Source organism: Haplochromis burtoni, unplaced genomic scaffold (assembly GCF_018398535.1).
Source record: "Haplochromis burtoni strain Fernald_Lab_line unplaced genomic scaffold, NCSU_Asbu1 Contig_841, whole genome shotgun sequence".
Taxonomy (NCBI): domain Eukaryota; kingdom Metazoa; phylum Chordata; class Actinopteri; order Cichliformes; family Cichlidae; genus Haplochromis; species Haplochromis burtoni.
Genome location: NW_024583202.1, coordinates 1 through 15,975, shown reverse-complemented (window position 1 = coordinate 15,975; position 15,975 = coordinate 1). Strand labels below are relative to the sequence as shown.

At 44.2% G+C, this 15,975-nt stretch overlaps 2 protein-coding genes across 2 annotated transcripts; both read left to right on the top strand.

Moving 5' to 3' along the window:
- The first annotated feature begins 71 nt into the window (after nt 1-71).
- On the top strand, nt 72-4,875 carry LOC121812804 (von Willebrand factor A domain-containing protein 5A-like). Its single transcript, XM_042215856.1, has 4 exons — nt 72-799; nt 1,826-1,971; nt 4,280-4,403; nt 4,510-4,875. The coding sequence occupies exons 1-4, from the start codon at nt 715-717 to the stop codon at nt 4,587-4,589; spliced, it is 435 nt and encodes a 144-aa protein (XP_042071790.1). The 5' UTR covers nt 72-714; the 3' UTR covers nt 4,590-4,875.
- Nucleotides 4,876-11,284: 6,409 nt separating this feature from the next.
- LOC106633541 lies at nt 11,285-15,960 on the top strand (the record flags this gene model as incomplete). Its single annotated transcript, XM_042215852.1, has 2 exons — nt 11,285-11,425; nt 11,838-15,960. A coding segment is annotated over exon 2 (3,932 nt), but the record flags the coding sequence as incomplete, so codon positions are not given.
- Between the last annotated feature and the right edge of the window lie 15 nt (nt 15,961-15,975).

Below are 15,975 nucleotides of genomic sequence, written 5' to 3'. Positions count from 1 at the left end.
GATTATTAAATCAGACTTTTAATTGTGTGTTGTTTAGCTCGATCGCAGGTCACTGCGCTCTGTAGAGGTGAGTAAAAAGCTAAATGTTGCAGAAACAGTGTGATTAAAAATACGTTAAATGGCTGTAAGCACGCAACTAAACACCACATTCGTTTGCCACAGTTGATCTTTAATTTTGCCTTGGAAGCCTTTAACATCTTGTGTTTTTTGCGTTACCATTTCAATCCAGTGATAGTTGTTCTGCTTCTCAATTCTCAGGTCACCATTTGCTCCATGTTTTTAAATCAGCAAGAGACAACATATTGCTGCATTGTGATGACTGTTAAAAAAACATATGAACCAGTTCCTGACATAGGAGTCCAAGAGTTTTCATTGTCCTACATTTAAGAGAGATACCATTGCACTTGTTGCACATTTGCTTAGTCAGGACGCCCACAGGCAGTAGAATTGGAGCAGCTCCTATTTACTTTGTTTTAGATGACCGTTACTGCACTGGATGGATGTGGATTTCTATTTATTGGAAAGGAATAAACTTAACTCAGCATCAGTCATATGAAAGTAATGAATTACCAGATCACCCAGTTGGACTGTAGTGTGTGTGTTTTTATAATAATGACTTGAGCTTCATTGAGTTGTGGTCTCTCTAATCTCGCAGAACCTGATAGCTATGAACCAACAAACAAGTCTGACAGCAAAAAAGGGCTATTTACTCACATGAAGAAGAAGCTACCTGTCTTTTGGAAATCTCATAAGACGCCTACCAACTATGATGATGCTCGTCTAAACTTTGTGTATGAAGGTAATGATTTGATTTGATATACCTTTATTAGTCCCACAAGGGGAAATTTCATAAGGCTGCCGACCTATTGCACGCAATGGTGGCGCCATCTTACCCTCCAACCATACATACATTACACAAAACATCACATGGGGAAGACGGTCAGAGAGGTATAACAATGGAATGAGGAAAGATAAGGAGAAAAAAAATAACTCCCCCCAGACTGAGCTCCAACAGGGAGATCGTTTGAGAACAGAAAAAAAAACACCTCTGCACATAGCACATGAAAACTCTTAATACACCAAAGAAACACATGACAAGCAACAGGGGTGGGTAAAGGGTGAGAGACAGCCGATTTAGACAGTACATCCGGGCCTGCGTGCGCTGGTCTCCTTGATCCACCGTCAGCATCGGAAGGGAATAAGCGTCGAAGGCGTTTGGAAAGGGAGGGGGGATGAGTGTGTGCATATCAGTGTATATGTATGTGTGTGCGTGTCCAGAGTTCAGCTGAGACAGTGTCCTTCGCCCTGCTAGGCTAAGTAAACAGTCTTCCAGCCAACCCAGGTGGCCTTGCATGGAATGGGAAGGAACAGACTAAACACAGTCGTTATCAACCAACAGAAGCGTCCAGTTTCCATCATTTACAGAATTTCAGGGCACCCAATACATTCTTCATTGTTGTCGTCACATTATAGTCATCTTACCATAACACTGCACTGCAAAAAAGAGGAAAATGTGCTTTACTGTAAATTTACTGTAGAATATTTGTCTTTGTATTTTCTCATACACATTTATGTTATACTATCATATTATAGTCCTTCAGCCGAGTATATGGACTACTATGAATTCTACTATATACTATATATGTATGTATATATATATAATATATATATATATATATATATATATATATATATATATATATGAAGAGAGAGAGAGAGAGAGATAGATAAAAATTATATATGTATGTGTAATAAAGATATATAGAACTAGATTCAACACTTTATGTCCAGTTATTATTTCATCTTTGTACTTTATCTTTTTCAGCTGCTGTGCAATTGCAGCCACCCAGAGATCCTTTGCTACAGTTAGTCTTCCTTCAGGAGGCATCTGGCTACTGGCGGCTTGATCCAGCTCTGGCTACTGCACTGGGAAAGATCAGCAAGGAGATGGAAAAGTCAAAGCCTGAAAAGGTGGGTTGTTGTCAATTTTAGTCATTACAAAAAGTGAACATATGGGTGTTAATCCAATTGTATAGTACACATTAAAGAAAGAAATTTAAGAAATTAAACTGTAACATAACATAACAGATGAAAATTAATTTAGCTGTACTAAAACTAGGGCTGGATATTGTCACTGATTTCTGGAATCAATTCAATTCCGATTCACAAGGTCCCGATATTCGATTCTATCCATGATTCGATTTAATTCGCTTCGATTTGATTTGAATCGGGGGGGATTTTGCCTCAGACAGTCAGAAATATAATTCTGATCACTTATCAGTGCATATCCATATTATCCATAATATCTATAACAAGAAAGCTGACACTAGCATTACAGCAGATGCCTTTGTGTCAAAGTAACTGGGGATAAAACACAGAAAAACTTGAAGAAGAATTTCCTGGCCTGGGTTTTTAATAGCAGATGACCTTAAAATATATTCTGTAGTAGGTCAAAAATGAAAGAAAACCATTAATCACCATATGAACATTACCTGATGAAGTGAAGCAAAGTAACAAAGGTTCAATTAGAGACACATCTAAGGGTTTTGCAATTTTGCATAATTTTAAAAAGTTTACATTTGTTCAGTATAGCACAGGAGAAATGAGGCTTTCTTGTCAGAAGTAAGTAAAAAAAAACAGTGTCCAACAGCGCTGGCAAAACAGCAAAAGTAAGAGGGAATTCATGACGATGTATATGTGAAGCGAAATGTGAAGTGTAGTTTGGATCTTCTTCTGCTGCTGGTTCAGTCAATATTGTTTGGAGAGCGATAAAACATGCAGCTTCAGAATCTAGCGCAAAAAAGACGTAAACACAAAGAGCGGACCCGCCGACACATCAGAATCAGTGAGCTGTCAGCTTTCAGCCCCCGATGATGTGACATCTCACTGGCTCTGATGCGTCGGCGGGTCCGCGCTTTATGTTTACGTATTTGTGCAGAATCTGTGTACCTGCTGCCATTTAATGTTTTAGCTGTTTGGTGGTTGTCAAAATTTTGTGAGGTTTAACCTCAGATTCTGGTGTTTCGGGCAAAATAAATTTATATTAAAAATTGATTCAGGATTTTAATGAATCAATATCATGTTATCCAAGCTAGAATTGATTTTAATCTATAAATCAATAATGAAAAAATCTACCCCTAGTAAAAACTGGCAAAAAATACATTATTTATATTATCACAATTGCCAAAAGTAAGATCTAAACCCTTGTGTAGCATTTTTTAAAAAAAATCTAAATGTAGTTGTGTGCAGAACACTAACTTGTTTTGGTGTATCAACATTCACATGTGACTGGCTGCCTGTTGCCATTTTAGCTGTAGAGACAGGGAGACAGGAAGACGGATTTAAATGCAAGCATATCAGGAAAAAGTGACGAAACGAGCGAAAACGTAAAATGAGCAGCAACTAGCTACATTTCAATGACATTGGAGACTGCAAAGTACAGTGCAGAATTTAAAAAATTGGGAGCTGTCTAAAGTGAAACCTAGCTTTGTTTTCAGCCATTTTCCATCAAGGACAAAAAAACCTCATTTGTGTTCTCCCTAGTAGTAGTAGTAACTGCATAAAAATAAAGCTTTTATGAAAACACTGAATGAAAAATTGTTTCCTTGAAAAAGACTAAAATTACTGTTCAGTACTGAATGTTAGATAAAATAAACTATATTCAAAGTGTCTTTGAATGGCAGAAATGCAGAAATGTGTGAATATACTGCAGAGCCATGGCTCAGTGTCTGTGTGTCTAAATTAGTCTCACAGACCTGAATATGACACTTGAAGCCATTTGTATTTCTGAACCTGTTTGATCTGCTGCTCACCACTAACAAGAATAAGCATCAATTTTGGACTTTTAACAGTATTTTTATAGGTTTTACATCTTTTCACGCTGATTAAAAACCTCCCTTGTGGCAATTTATACTACACAAAGCGATTAACCAATAAACAATTAAATGACCGAGATGTTAGTTTTTCACTTTCAACAATAGAAATTTTGAGGGGTTTTGTGACTAACAAAAACTGGACAGCCTGGACAATGAGATACAATTTTACACATTTATTTCTTATAATTTAAGTCCAAAGAGTCGTACTGACAGGTTTCCTTTTTTGTCACAGCAGGTTTTTCTTCATTATGTAGAAAAACTTCTTCACTGGTCCGACCCACTTAAGAGCAAAGTGGGCTGAATGTGGCCTACGATGTAAAATTTGTTTGACACCCTTTCTCTGTGTGTGTGTGTGTGTGTGTGTGTGTGTTGCCTGTTTTATTTGTCTCTGATTGGGGAATTAGGGCAGCAATGAAGTGTGGGCCACCATTCTGGCTCTGATCTGGCTTCATGCTTTTAAGATGGATGCAAAGGATGAGTGGGAGCTTCTGGCTATGAAGGCTGCCTCATGGCTCCGTGCTCAGAATGGTAGTAACACGATAATAACAGAAAATGCTGCATATCCATGACACAAAGTTAAAGTGAGCTATTCTTGCAAATTCATTCTTTTAATCCTTGTGTTTTGTGTTCTTAGCACCATGTGTGTCAGAGTGTGTGGACGCTGGAAATGTCCTGTTGGGTTCCAGCGTGAAGAAAGAAGCTCTGGGACTCTGAGAGTTTTCTCAAATTGGCTTCACCTTAAGAGCTAGTCACACCATTAAGCCTTTTGATTCAGTGTTGTGTCATACTGTCTTCTTCATTCACCTTCTTCACTGACTGTGTGTTTATACATCATTCTGCATTTAATCATTAGTTATTACTAATCTCGGCTCTCTTCCATAGCGTGTCTTTTGTCATGTCTCCCTCCCCTCATCTCCAACCGGTCGTGGCAGATGGCCGCTCCTCCCTGATCCTGGTTCTACCAGTTTATTTTCTTGGTAAAAGGGAGTTTTTCCTTCCCCACTATAACCAAAACACTTGCTCATAGGGGAGTCATGTGATTTTTGAGATTTTGTTTTCTCTGTATTATTGTAGCATATTTACCTTACAATATAAAATGCCTTTAGGCGTGTGATGCCTTTTGATCAAAAGACAGTAATTAGGGCATGATGTGATTAAGTTACATAAGCAAAGTGATAAATAAGTTCATAGTTAATAAACATTATAAGTAAATTTATGCTAAAAATGGTTAAAATATTTTGGTTTTGAAATCTGATTAGAGTAAGACATCTTTATTACAAGCGATCTTTGTATATTGTACGCGCGGCAACGGGCGCGAGAGAGCACTCACATCACGAACCTATCTTTAACATACTTTTCTCCCGCAACTGTAGAATTTGTGAACAAGTGCTTCGGCAAAAATAAGAGTACACTCATGTACACGCTAAATGTGCCCTACACACTTGTGCCTTGGGAAACGTTCGTTTTAGTGAGTATTACTGTGTTCAGGAAGAACTTGGATATGTGTTTACATGGAATAAAATGTGATGCCAAAGTAATGCACGCATTTAAGTTTGTCATTAAGATGTGTGCATTGGTGAGAAATTTTTTGTTATTTTGTTCATTTCACTTACAAAACTGAGAAGAATCCTTGGGAGAGGAAAAGGTTTAAAAAGGTCTTCAAAGTCAAGAAAAGCAAGCCCTGTGTGGAGATCTCTTCTGTTGTGTTTGCTGGCTGTTTAGCTTCACATTGTTACGTGTTGTGAGGGCAGCACAAGGCAACTGTTGTTGTGATTTGGAGCTATATAAACAAAACTGGATTGAATTGCACTGAATGATGCCTACAATGTTATATTTATTTTTAATCTTTCATTTTTATGTTGTTGCAATCGTTCTAAGTGCTTAATTCAAATTGTTTTACTTGTATTTCCACGTGTGCCTTGAACTGAAAATTAAAAACTGAAAATTCAAGTTGGTGCTTTGAATGAAAGGGGCTCCAATCTTAATTGCTTTTATTTATTATGACTCCTTGCGTGTGTTCTGTAGAATGTTTATAAAGAAAATCCTCCAAGTTTAAGAACTGACTACTATGGATAAAGTGAATGTCCCTAACTCTGTCCTTCTGAGTAAAGATCAACCGCCTCACTTCAAGAAAATGAATAATTATAGTTCTTTTCCTCTTCAAAATACAATAAAAGATATCACAGCAGACTTGTGATATCGCCATAGGTTGAATACAGGAAAACAGTATCGAATTATACTAATAACTGAAGATCTACCATGCAGCTTATTCTTTCATCACTAACGATCTCATTGGATAGCTGAAGCAGAAAACCTCTGCCTTCACCGGAGTACAACTGCATGCGTGTCAGTGATGGGTCATGAGCAAAACGCTTTGTAGTGAATCAGAAGAGCCGACTCCCATTGAGTGAGAGCCGGTGTTGTCTATAATATGTGAAACATATGTCAAATGTATCCCTCATGAATGATATCAAATCAACTTGAGCCACAGACAACATTCCCGTAACAAGGTAGAAGCCGCAGTCAGTTTTTGGCAGTGACTTTTATATATCCTTTATTTATGCAGTTAAAAAAACAATCTTGTTGACATTAAAAATGGCTTTTGTCATTGTCTTTTGGACAGCAGAAATTGGCCCTGATCCCTCACTCTGATCAGTGTTGGGAAGATGTGGCCATGGATGGGCCAGCGCATCCAGTGTGACAGGGAGAAAAACAGTGGGCAATGTGTGTTTTCTCGTGAGGCGAAGAGATCTATGACAGCCCGGCCGTATATCTGCCAAATCTGCTCCACCACCTGTGGGTGAAGCCTCCATTCTCAGAACAGTGGATTCCCCCTGATCAGGAGGTCCGCCCCCCTGTTCAGAATTCCTGGCAAGTGAGTTGCTTGAAGGGAGAGGAGCCGTGTGCTGCTCCACACAATTATTTCCCTGGCTAACCTGTGTAGCTGTTGGGAACAGGTACCGCCCTGGCGGTTGATATGAGCAACTACAGTGGAGTTGTCTGTTTTCACTAAAACATGTTGAGCTTCTGAAAATACTTCTGAGCATCACCTAAGCCTGACAGGTTTAGCCACAAGGCTCTCTCACCCGAGACTGCAAGGCCCATAACTTGCGACACCCTTGGACTGCTCCCCTGGAGGAGCGAAGAATGAGCTCATTAACCACGCAGATTTCATCTCAGAGAGCTGGGTTTGGGGAACCAGAGTCAAGCTAACGGCTCATGTCTTCCAGAATTTCTGCCTGATATGCTGATAGCAGTGTGACTGCATTAAGCAAGCATACTGACTGTGCAGCATATTTGTACATCCTTTGATAAATAGATGCCGTGAAGCAATCCATCTTGCTGGGCAAAGAAATGCCAGAAGAAGCTGAGACTGCCCTGCGGTTAGGGTGAAGGTGATATGCCACTGAAGGCTCCACTGCTGGGGGTTCAGTCAGCCCCAGTTCACCCATCCCCTGGATCTCAAGCTTAGAGCAGCCCTTGGTCGGAAGCTTGCTTTTAAAAGGGCTTGACCAGGAGTGACTCATTTCTTTCATGCAGGCAGAGACTGCTGGCAGAAGCTGCTTTGATGGCGGCAGGGCTGGTGGGAGCCTCTTGCCATCATACAGGTCGCGTTCTGCCCCTTCGGTATCCCGGGCAGCTGGCCATGGGATGCCTAGCTTGGTAGAAGCCCGTTTGCAGACCTCGTACAAATAGCTGTCCTCCGGGGGTGCAACTTCAGCCCCACTCGGTGGCCTGGACTGCTGAGGAGGGAAGGTAGAGTCATCCTCCTCCTCATCCATGTCCTCTAGGTTGAGGAGGTTGGAGTTGGCATCGCCCTCCGCATCTTCGCCACCCGGCTTGCCTACATTTTGATCGAGAAGGTCCTCGAACAATGGGGGCATGAGCGGGGACTCTTCTTCCATCATGTCTGCCCAGCTGGAGGCTCGCGGATGACGGATATCACTCATAGCAGTAGCAGCCGACAGGCAGGGGTCCTGACTGTTCGTTACTGCTACCCTCAGCCTCCTTTCCAGGACTTTCTCTGGCATCAACGCACAGTGTGGGCATCCCTGGGGGTCTGCCAGTGAAGCCTGAGCATGCTTGGCACCCATACAGACAATGCACGTTGGATGAGGGTTCCTGCCCGAGATGGTGGCACCGCATGATGCAGGGCATGGGCGGGATACAGCCTCTTTGGCCTTCGGTTCCGACCCTTTGGCGGGGGTAGGAGCCGTAGACATGGTTAGCGGAAAGGGGTGAGACTAGCCTACACAAGGCCCATCGCGACACGTTAGCCCGTACGTAGCTAGGACTAGCAGCGGGGGTTAAATCCGAGCTAGTCGCCACGGGAGTCAGCTCATCGTGTCATGTTAGCTGCACTCCGCTAGCAACTTAATACTAACTAGGGTTGCCAACCGTCCCTTAAAAAACGGAATCGTCCCGTATTTCGAAACAAAAGTACACGTCCCGTATTGAGCTAATAAGGGACGCACTTTGTCCCGTAATACAGTGAGAATCAAAAGTAGTCTATAACTTTTAATGGAATTAACGCTTTGTTGAAAACATAATTCCCAGCCCCTCTCCTGCTTTGTGACCAATGAGCTGACAGCACACTTATGACAATTCGAGTATGACAATTCAGATTACCGCTCATCTCATTGGTCGAGGAAAGGTCGCTTACGGAGAAAATACCGGAAGACAACAGATGACCACAACAAGAAGCATGGCCAACAGGGAAACAAACGCCGACACTGCGGTGCAAGTCTCGGACGTCAGTACACCTAAAGCTGGGCAACACTGTGCGATTTTCAAACTGCACGATTGACTCGCAGGGGTTAGAAGTTGTAGGTCACGATGCAGGGTCTCACACTATACCGCCCGATGCTCTGATGCGACCTGAGTGCTCACACTGTGCCTCCATAAAATGAAGGTTATAACAGAAAATCTGTCGCTCGCTCTCCCTCTCTGTCTTTCACTCACACAGACACGCACACCACCACCATCAACTTTGCTAAATTGCTAATGAAAAACATTGATCAGGCAGCTGTGATTGAGCAGCAATGTAAATCCAACTATTTTCACGGTTGTTGTGGTCGTGATAATTTTGTGATGCCACATCGAAAAGGCTCGGATGAGCTTTCCAAAGTTCTACAAGTTGTGCCTCCATCGCTTGTGTCCAGATCACACGCTGCACAGCCGTGCTGCTCCGTCTTTTTCACCGACGTTTACGTGTTTGCGCGTGAGCAGTGTGAGCGCGCTGTGGTGACACCCTCACGAGCGATTGATGATCGGGAGCTGGTCTGAGGTGTTAATCGCTTCTCGTTACCCCACGTATACTACACGATGCACGATGAAGGCCAAAATCGGGCCGATCACCAAATCGGTCGCACGACTCAAAAATCGCTCAAAATGGGCCAAAAATCGCACAGTGTAGCCCAGCATTAGAGCAGCAATGTTTGTTCCCCTCAGAGAAAGAAAAAAAGGCTGCAAAAGTACAGGGAGGAATGGGAAAAGGAAAACACCTGGCTGGAAAAGTGCACGATAACACCTATAAAGCGCACTGCACTGTGTGCCGGCGCACTTTTTCCATAGGCATGCTTCTAATGGTGGGCACATGAAGAACATGAGGGGCGTGAAAGCTCGGGGAACCCTTAACCAATTTCTTGTCCACCAGGCCACGGCAGAAGCAGATATGGTATGTAAACACTGGTTTGTTTTTTTTAAACCCTCTGGTTAAGGTTAATATGGGCATGTGCAGTGAATATCAGCGCTATGTGGCCAGAAGTGTGATAATATAATTTATTTTGTGTAATAAACAACTGCAAGGATAGATGATTACAACAAATAGATGACTAATACATAAAAGTAATACATAGATGAATAATGATGATGAGTTATGATGCGTAATCATGGGAACAAGCGGGTTTACAAACAGGAGCAGCTGATTAGCATTAGAAAAGCTGAAATAATACCTCAACTGAAGCCAATTGTACTAAATGCACTAAATGTGCACTGTTACAAGAATATTTTTTTTCTATTGTTTTCTATTAATTTATATAATTTTAAGTTAAGCAGGACAGAGTTCTTTTAAAGAAAGATTTACTTATATTCTCAAAAGTTAAGCATGACAGGCTTCTGTTTAAGAAAGAGACCTGTTTTACTGTGTTAATGTAGTCAGGCGGAGGCAGACATTTGATACACCCGGGGCTTAGCCCTAAAGGGTAGTATGCATGTGGGGGGGGGGGTAGAAATGACTGAAAGATTAATAGGCTCTGTTTTGAGTTTTGTTCAAAAAAGAATGACTTCATATAGGGAAAAATATATATCACATGTGCAGGACACCTTAAACTAGTTTTTTAATTAAGCAGCAGGCAGAACAAAGTCGGGGCTGTATCAAGACACGAGGACTAAACCCCAATTCAACCAGACCCAGAACTGATCCAGAATTAAAACAGGACTACAACAGTTCAAAATCAGGACTACTTGGGACTTAACCAAGACAGAACCAGAATCAGAACTAGATGATAGTAGCACTAAAAATCATCATAGACCTGCACTACACTTATTTTTTAATTCTACCAAAGTACAATATTTAGATTGAGAAAAGTTTATATAATTATTTAGCCTTGTTGTGCAAACAAGCCTGCATAACTTAATAAATGTAGAATTTGAAAAATAACAAACCTAAAAAGAAACACTAGGTACGAGATACATGAGTACCTATGATACGGTGATACTTTTGGTAAACAACCATTTGACTAACATGTGTGTCTCACCTGCTCTTGTTCATCTCTGTTCTGTCCTCATTCTCTCTCCCTCTCTGTTCTCTCTCTCCTCTCTGTTCCTCTCTCTCCTCTCTCTCACTCATCTTCTCCCTGCTCTTGCTTCATCTCTTTCTCGCCTCATTCTCCTCTCCCTCTCTGTTCCTCTCTCCCTCTTTGTGCTGACAATCATCAAATATACAGATATTTACAAACTCTTCAGATAAAAACACAAACACTTTTTAATTGTAACATCAAATCAGACTAAATGTTTATTTTTTTTAGATTGATAAATATAAAAAACATATTTGTTAACTTTAAGAGTAAAGAGAGAAACTGTCTGTATTTCTTAATTGCAAATGGCACCAAATTGTATTCAAAATTGAGCCACACTTATGGAGCTCCACAGTTCTTTTCCTGGTGTTTTGGTTGACATCTCTTGATTTTCCCATGTCACAGAAACAGGCTCTGTGTTTTGCCTTATATGCATCCACAGCTGTGCCACCAGTTTACTCACATGGACTCTACTAACCTATCAGAAGCTTCTTCAGCTCAGAATGGAATCGTCTGGAGTTTCTTATTAATTAACAATAAACTTAGTGTATAAAAGGCTCTGGGATTTTATGTCTATGTTCTGCAATATTGTGTGGGGTGGAGTCGTAGGAAATGACGTAGGCAGAAGCTGGGGGTATCGCGATGCTACTCGAGAAGAGGGTTTTTTTCTGTGTTAGTTCTGTTACCTCGTAAGCTGTGTTCCTGGTTGCCATCCTTCACGTGATGCTCCGAGTGTTAAGTTCATGACTGGAAGTAAGTTTCCTTAAATATGTTTATTTTTCCGATTCTGATGTTGGCCGCGGCTTTAGTTACATTCTACCGCATTGTAGCACCGCATTGTTTCATCTCGTGACTCGAAGCATGGGCCGCCGGCCGCCGCCATTATGTAGTAATTTTATTCGGCCACACGATGGCGCCAAAGTCCTTCGTTTACAGTTAGAGTGGATGTTTCGGCTATGTATGACATTCTCACTGTGTTTAATTGTGTCCTTCCTGTGTTTGGAGCAAGAGATGTAAGATTGGCATAGTTCAAATTATATATGTCCTGTTATGTGTGTATTCAGATGGATGTGTTGGTTTATTTCATGTAATCCTTTATATTTATCTTAGTGAGGCTGTTGCTGTATATATTTGTATACTCATGGCAACTTGTTTGTTACTACAGACTGCTGGCAACACTGAGCATCTAGGTGGCAATAAAACAGCTGGCGGTGACAATCCAGCAAAGTGGAAGCCTGTTGTCCTCCTTCCTGTATCCTGACCGATACACCATCTTGTTAGCTGCTGAACCTAAAAGAACTAGCCCTCACCAAGTACTCCTCAACATTGGTCCTTCGAGCCGGAGCAGCTATCAAAATGGAGCCAGATGGAGCGACATGTCCTGATGCAAGGCCTAAACGCCATACACGTCGACCAAGCCGGTTTGAGGACTTTGATGTTAACTATACAGGCCACCTCTTTAGGGAAATGCTGCAGTGGGATACCCCACAGCCTCACACAAGAAGCGACAGAGTTCAGCCTCAGTATAGTCATACGCCACCCCCCTACAGCGACAGGGATGGGGCCTATTACAATACACCCCCTCCACTGGGAAGAAGTGAACAAGATGTGGACCTTAATAGGAGCCTCTCACCTGAATTTGCACCTTCCAATTGGCCAGGGTCTTCAATACACACATTTCATACAGAATTCAGAGCCTTGCAGGCCGAAAGAGAGCAGCTACTCCAATCACAGCAAGTTTTACAGGAGGGCCTCAAAGAACTGAAGGAAGCAAAGAGTGACCTCAGAGAGCTGATCGAAGTGGCTCACCTGCTAAGGAAGGATATGGCTCAGCTGACTGTCTCACAGCATAGCACCAGTCAGCCCCCCAAACGCGGTTCAGGAGAGGTATACACCACCCCTGAGACAATGCCACAGGAGGAGGATGAGGAGGTGTGGCCCGACCCACCGCCATGGCCTGAGCCGATGGAAGAGTTGCACACGGGATTCTCCCAAATGAAGGTTGACGAACAATACTCCGATGATGGTGTACAGTACCACCCTCTACCCCGCACACCATATTTCGCTGGTGAGCCTTCGCTGCCTAGTCATCGCTGCACCCTATATCAGGACCCTGTGGTTAAGGATGGAAATACGTTTCATGCCCCTCCACAACACTCTGTGCCACCCCCCTGCTGGGCACCAAGTAAGACAGGTTTGCTCCCAACCAAGCCTGTTCCAGCCAGTTCCCCCTCTCTTGTCACTGGAGTAACCAGTGGGCACGGCAGCAACCCATCTGCTCCTCTTTCGGCTGAGCTAGTGTACAGGGGCCCCAAACCAACCATTCCAAGGTTCATTCATTCTGATCCCTCTGAGTTTGCTAGGCTCCGCATGGCTTTAGAGAACCTACTCCCTCCTAATGCTACTGAGCTCTTCAAGTATCAGATACTTGTGGACCACCTCAAACTAGATGAAGCTCGACTTATTGCCGATGCTTACCTGAACTCACCCAAGCCTTATACTGACACCATGGCAGCCCTCCACGACAAATTTGGACAACCTCATCAGCTCGCCTTGAGAAAGATAGCAAGTGTCCTGGATGGTCCTGAAATAAGGCGAGGTGACACAGTAGCCTTCCAAAGGTTCTCCCTTCAGGTGCAGTCACTAGTTGGGCTGTTACAAACATTAGGACTGGAAGGAGAAGCGGAGTTGAACTGTGGGTCCCACGTTGCCCGACTAATAAGTAAGCTTCCTGCCGAACAGAGAGCTGATTTTCGTCGACACCAGTTTAAACAGCCCGGGAGCACCTACACTCTGTACGACCTATCTGCATGGCTTCGTCAGGAGTCCTGGTGTCAAGGATTTGACGGCCAAGCAGGTGTAAGAAGCAGTAGAGAAAGGACCAGTGTAAAGGCTGAGGCCCGTCCAGGCCGACAAACCGTGACAGTCCTACATAACCTAAAGGGGCCATCAGAACACACCTTTCCACCAGTGAAGGAGAGTCGAGCTAGAGGGAAGGTTAAGAACAAAGCCTACTGTGCCTACTGTGAGAGCACAGAACACTATTTCAGCCAATGTGATGATGTAGCCAAGCTCTCCAAAGAGGAAATAAAGGACTGGATACAGGTCAACAAACGATGCTGGCGCTGTGCCCGAACTCATTTAGCTGCTCAGTGCACACTAAAGAAACCCTGCAGCCGCTGCCAGGGTAAACATCTGCTGGCTCTTCACGAGGTAAATGCCAGGACAGAAGGAAACAACGCTGGCATGGCTGCAAAGGAGGAAAGCTGCCTAACCAGTTCGGCTTCGGGCTCACTCTACCTTGATCGCCATGGGGCCAGCAATCGTGTCATGCTGAAGATTGTACCTGTGCTTTTGAGCCATGGAGAGCGGACTCTAGACACCTATGCTATACTTGATGACGGTTCAGAGAGGACCATGCTGCTCCCTGCTGCTGCAAAGACTCTTGGTCTGGCAGGCATCCCGGAGGACCTGCCATTACGAACCGTCCGCCAAGATATTCAGATGCTTCATGGACATACCGTATCCTTCAGCGTCTCTGCTGCTACCAACCCTGGATCCTACTACAAGATTGATGGAGCGTTTACAGCTGATCGTCTCAACTTAGCTCACCATACCTATCCTATCAACCAGCTGAGAAGGAAGTACAAATACCTGCATGGGATCCCGGTCCCTGCCCTGAAGGAAGCCAAGCCTCTGCTTCTCATTGGTTCAGACCAGCCACACCTGATCACCCCCATAGAACCAGTCCGCCTCGGCCCACCTGGAGGCCCAGCAGCAGTCCACACCCGGCTTGGCTGGACCCTTCAAGGGCCAAGTCTTTTCATGGGGCGGCAGACCCAGCCTGTCCTATCCCTGTATACATCCGCCCAATCCGACGAGTTGCTCAAACATGTGGAGCGGCTCTGGCAGGTGGACGTGGTGCCTTACCGATCCGAGAAAGAGGTCACTCGGTCGAAACAGGATCAGCAGGCTGTGGCCCTGCTCGAGGCAAGAACAACTCGCAGGAAGGTCGATGGAGTCTTCAGGTATGCTACACCTCTACTCCGTCACCCACAGATGCCGCCACTGAATGCACCAAAGGAATCAGTCATGCCCATGCTTCGAAGCACAGAAAGGCGCCTGTTAAAGGATCCCAGTCAGGCTGATGCCTACAGGGCAGAAATGCAGAAGCTGATCCAATCAGGAGCCGTGAAGGAAGTTACGCATGAGACTTCGCCCAAGGAGAACTGGTACATACCGCATCATCTTGTCAGTCATAACGGGAAGAATCGCCTGGTATTTAACTGTTCCCATAAATACCTTGGACAGTCCCTGAACCAGTTCCTGTTGCCTGGCCCTACTCTTGGAGCTTCCCTGCTGGGGGTGCTGGTCAGGTTTCGTGAACACCCCATAGCTGTGAGTGGAGACATCAAGGGGATGTTCCATCAGGTACTGCTCCTCCCTGAAGACCGGCCCCTGTTGAAGTTCCTTTGGCGGGACTTAAAGGTGAATGAACCCCCTAAAATCTTCGAGTGGCAGGTCCTGCCATTTGGGACAACTTCAAGCCCCTGCTGCGCCACCTTCGCCCTGCAGCATCACGTGATGGAGCACACACAGCCTGACGACAGCCTGAGATTCTCCATCGAGAGGTGTTTCTACGTAGACAACTGCCTACAGAGTGTTGGCTCACCGGAAGAAGCGAGAGATCTGGTGGATCGGCTAAGAGAGTTGCTGAAATCAGCTGGCTTCGAGCTACGTCAGTGGGCTTGTAATGATCCAAGTGTCCTGAGCCATTTGCCTCCAGAAGCTAGATCACAGAGTCTGGATCTGTGGCTAGCCGAGGACAAATCCAACCCGCTAGAGACCACGCTCGGGCTCAGCTGGGACTGGAATACCGACTCCTTGGGTTATAAGCACAGGCCCGTGTCCTATGAGGTGCCAACCCTCAGAAACATCTATAGAGTCCTAGCCTCACAGTACGACCCTTTGGGCTATCTGTTACCCTTCACCACTCGGGCCAAGCTCCTCCTCAGGCAGTTATGGGATAAGAAGCATGGTTGGGACGACTCGAATCTTCCCTCCACCCTCCTGCAAGCTTGGTCTGACTGGGAGGTAGAGCTTCAGTTTTTACCTCACCTTACCTTCCCACGTGCCTATGTTCCTGCCAGTGCTAACTTAAAGGGGGCCATTCGTGAGGTGCACATCTTTGGGGATGCTTCTGAGAAAGCTTATGGAGCGGTGTCTTATATGAGGACTGTAGAACAGGATGGGCAAGTTCACCTCACTTTCATCCTAGCTCGCTCCCGGTATCTCTCTGTGTG